Source organism: Phaseolus vulgaris, chromosome 9 (assembly GCF_051622355.1).
Source record: "Phaseolus vulgaris cultivar YP4 chromosome 9, ASM5162235v1, whole genome shotgun sequence".
In the NCBI taxonomy this organism is placed as follows: Eukaryota; Viridiplantae; Streptophyta; class Magnoliopsida; order Fabales; family Fabaceae; genus Phaseolus; species Phaseolus vulgaris.
Genome location: NC_143506.1, coordinates 36,247,982 through 36,251,970, shown reverse-complemented (window position 1 = coordinate 36,251,970; position 3,989 = coordinate 36,247,982). Strand labels below are relative to the sequence as shown.

Genomic DNA, 3,989 nt, shown 5'->3' with positions numbered 1-3,989 from the left:
TTATTCTTTTTTCTCTTATGTTTTTCCTTTCGTGTTTTCACCTATGTAGCACAAATACTGATACAGACTGATACGATATGGATACGGACACGGAGATACGCAAAATCTTTAAAATGTAGAACACGGAGACACAAATCTATATATTATATAATTATGAATTATATAAATTGATAATAAAGATTTATGTGCACAAATATGTTTTAGATTATTTTTTGGATCAAAAAGATGTTTTTCATGACTGGTTCTCAAGGATTTCTTTCTTATTTTTATAATCATAATAACAATTTATACAATAAAATTTGAATTTTTAAAAAATTAATGTATTTTTCTTTTTTAAAATTGTGTTAAAACTGTATTAGAATTGTCATAAATCTAATAAATATTTTTTTGACTTAGACACTTCACGGATTCATGTCTTACATGTGTCATACGAGTCGGTGTCCAATACGAGTATTAGACATCGATACGCCATTTAAGAGGAGTGTCCGTGCTTCATAGGTTTTCACTGTATTTTTTTTATATTTTTCTATTTCTTTTGTTTCTTGTGATTTGTCATTTCCTCTGTGCATAACACAGACACTTTGTGAAGTATATGTAATTGCGAGTAATGGAAACTGAATTACGAATGATATAACTTGAATTCGATTGTCACGATTCAAGTTATAAAACGATTTACCTACTTATATGTTTCCTGAAAGAATTTTTTTCGAAAATTCACAATGTGCGATTCTTATTATTCTAATAACCATGTAACTATCAATTTATGATTATTATAATGTATGTGGTGCACACAATCCAGTCCATGATATTCTTAACGATTTACAACAAGTTCTAGCTTATTTTATACGATGCCAACCCAACTAGGAGTAATTTTCATTATACATGACCCGTATACTTCACAAATAATACTGGCATCAGCTGCTCTAAACTTTGACGCATGGAAGCGATGTGGTAGACCAGGGACCATATTGTTACGCAATTTAGGCCACAATTGGATAAGAAGCACAAGTTGCAACACCTGAAAATCAACAGTTAACAAAATCAGTTCGTCTTAAATTTACAAACTCAGAATTTCAATTGTTCACTTGTTTTAAATTGTAAGTCCTTTTTACTAAGCAATTGATTGAGGTCATTTTAAGTTTGGTCTTTTGTTGGGGCCGGGTCTGTAGGAGTACTCACCGCACATGTTCTTCCCCAATTCCATCTTGAAGTAGCCACTGTCACCCCAGTTTGCTCCCCATGAATTTTTAATGAGCCAATATGGGACACCATTTTCAACTCCATACCCAACAGCAAGAACAGCATGGTTCACATCCTGCCAAACAAATTCGGATTTTGACATCATTTCAACTATCAAAAGGAACGTGCAAGATACAAGGTAACACATCAAAACAATAACTAACAATTGAGATGATAATAGTTGTAAGTATATGATGCGTTAAAAAAAAACAAGATAGCATATATTGGATAGAAATTGTCACAAACCATAAACTTGTAGCATACCCTTTTGTTTTGAAAATTTTATTAGACATTTTTTACTTGACTTTCTAAAGCCTGGTAATCATTTGTAGGACTCACCAGGGGAGTGCTACCGCAGCTGTCACTGGTGTAAACTCCTTTCTCATAGAATCGGAACCCACTAACCACCTGAAAGGCCACACTAACTGGTCGAACAAATGCAACTGCATGTTTTAATTCATCCTCAGCACCCTGTAGTCAAAACATAGGATAAACAAATTAAAAAATTTAATGTAAACACCATCTAGGCGTGAGACCAAGATAGACTTGATTCCGCACTGCAAGAAATTAATGCATTTGTCACTAATGTTAAACTACGAACATACAAATAAAAAAACTCCAACCCATTTTGAAGAAAAGTCAGAGAAGTGAGTACCAAGGTGATATTGACAGAATCAAGGACTTGAATCCCAACATTTTCAGCTGAAAATTTGCAGACACCATCTTTTCCCGTGTAGGGATATGCTTCCTCTGTCTCAAGCCCCCCATTGTATTTAATGTACTCAAAGGCTTGGGATGGCAACCCACCATTACAGCCAAAGTTGTTGAAATCACCAGCACAATCCACTAGCTGCTGCTCAGAAAGAGAGATACTCTTTCCATGTGCCTGTGCATAGGCTGCTTCTAAAGCCCCAGTTGTGCTGCATTATGCAGATATCACGGTTAGAATCATGACGTTGTACCTTAGTCATTGTTCATTGTAAAGAGTGTTTCAGGGTCCCAAATTAACCTGAATGTCCAGCATGATCCGCAGCTGCCTTGATCTTTAACTAAGCTGACTATCTTTTCTTCTCTCCAGTCTTTCTGTACACATCACCAATGGAATAAAAATTTGAGTATGCTACACAATATGCTAAAGGTATCTCAAAAGCAAAACAAATGTTCAAGAGTTAAATATTTTTTTCCATTAGTGAATAGAAGGAAAAAAAAAAACAATAAATCAAATTAGTTTTTGAAGTCACGAACATCAATCAATTTAGTCTTAGCATTAGATATATGTTATTTAAGTGTGATTGTGCTTTTAGTTTCTAACATTATTAACTGCCACATGTACCGTTATATCAAAAGTCAATCATTTGTGTGTGGTGTGATAAAAAGGGATTGACTGCTTAATTTGTGTTGTATGGAACAATACAGTTAAGTAGAAATTTGAAAACGTACCGTTGGAGGAAGAACAGCATCTGTAAGCTTGTGGTTGCCTTTGTGAGTGGCAGAGCAATTTTGAGCAGCACCTAGTCTGTGTCTTTTGAACTCCTCCCAAGTCCAATCAGCAAAATCTGTGAAGACAAATAAATAACGTCAAAATCCTGTTTCAGACCAAACAATACGGAAAAAAAAATTATAATTTAAAATTAGTTTATGTCTTAATTAAAAGTAAAAAAACACAAGAAAAATTACATTATGGAGTTCCTGCAATAATTAATATATAAACTAATTTGGTGATGAAGAAACTAATTTTAATTTTACCTTTTATTTTCTCTTTTAAAAAAAATTATGAAAATAATTCGTGCCTCTCAAACTGTTATAATTTGTCTCCACCAACTTTTAATTTAGTAAGACTCTTACATGTTTTGTTGCTAAACATTTTTGTATTGTAATTTAAAATGTAAAATAAAATTATATTGTTATCGAATAAGTTTTTAGAGATAAAATCATCCATTATTTTATTTTTAATTATTATGATAATTAGGCTAAACAATTTCTTGCGTTCACGAAACAACTAATATTTTCTATCCAAATTTATGGATCTATTAGTGACTCCACGGATCACTCTACTAGTTCATCAAAGATAAAAAAATTAAAATGGAATTAATATTTAAAATTAAAATATATGTTTCTGATTAAATACAAAAAATATATTTGTTAATTTGATTTTTATACCACTAATAAAAAATATTATTTAAACTAAATTATCAGAATACAAATTGCTATGTTTTAGATTTACTTAAGTTCTTTTGTAAATTTAACTGTTTTTAATGAAGTTTAAAATATATTTTTTATTTTTTAAGAATATTAAAATATCAACACTGAGTCAACGGGGAGCTATGAGAAATGGATCAAATCTGATGAAAACCAAACGGCATAAAGGGAAAAACAGTAACAAGAGAAGACTGAGTGAGTGAGGCATACGATTAACGGCGAGAGTGTATGACAAACGTTTCTTGTTGATGGAGCGGATGAACCTGAGGTTTTGCGAGAATATATCGTACCTCTGCTTCATCTCTTCCTCGTTACGGTACGTCTTCCGGAACCTCCCAACGAACCGCGCAAACGACACCGCGCTCCGGCACTGACCTATCACCTGAATCACCTGCTGCTCGACGTCCGACACCATCCGAATCGGATTCGCATCCTCCAGCCACGATCCACCCGCCACGGCGCACAATAGCACCGCCACCGTGCACCACACCACTGCGAACCGCGCCATGTTTTCCACTCTCTTTCTGTTCGTTGATCTCTCCAACTGTTGT

General features: G+C 33.8%; 1 protein-coding gene across 1 annotated transcript; it reads right to left on the bottom strand.

Moving 5' to 3' along the window:
* Positions 1–580: 580 nt before the first annotated feature.
* LOC137820094 (pro-cathepsin H) lies at positions 581–3,989 on the bottom strand. The gene is made up of 7 exons (XM_068623897.2): positions 3,649–3,989; positions 2,680–2,795; positions 2,249–2,322; positions 1,895–2,159; positions 1,579–1,710; positions 1,180–1,315; positions 581–1,018 (listed from the first exon to the last, which is right to left on the bottom strand). The coding sequence occupies exons 1-7, from the start codon at positions 3,944–3,946 to the stop codon at positions 981–983; spliced, it is 1,059 nt and encodes a 352-aa protein (XP_068479998.1). The 5' UTR covers positions 3,947–3,989; the 3' UTR covers positions 581–980.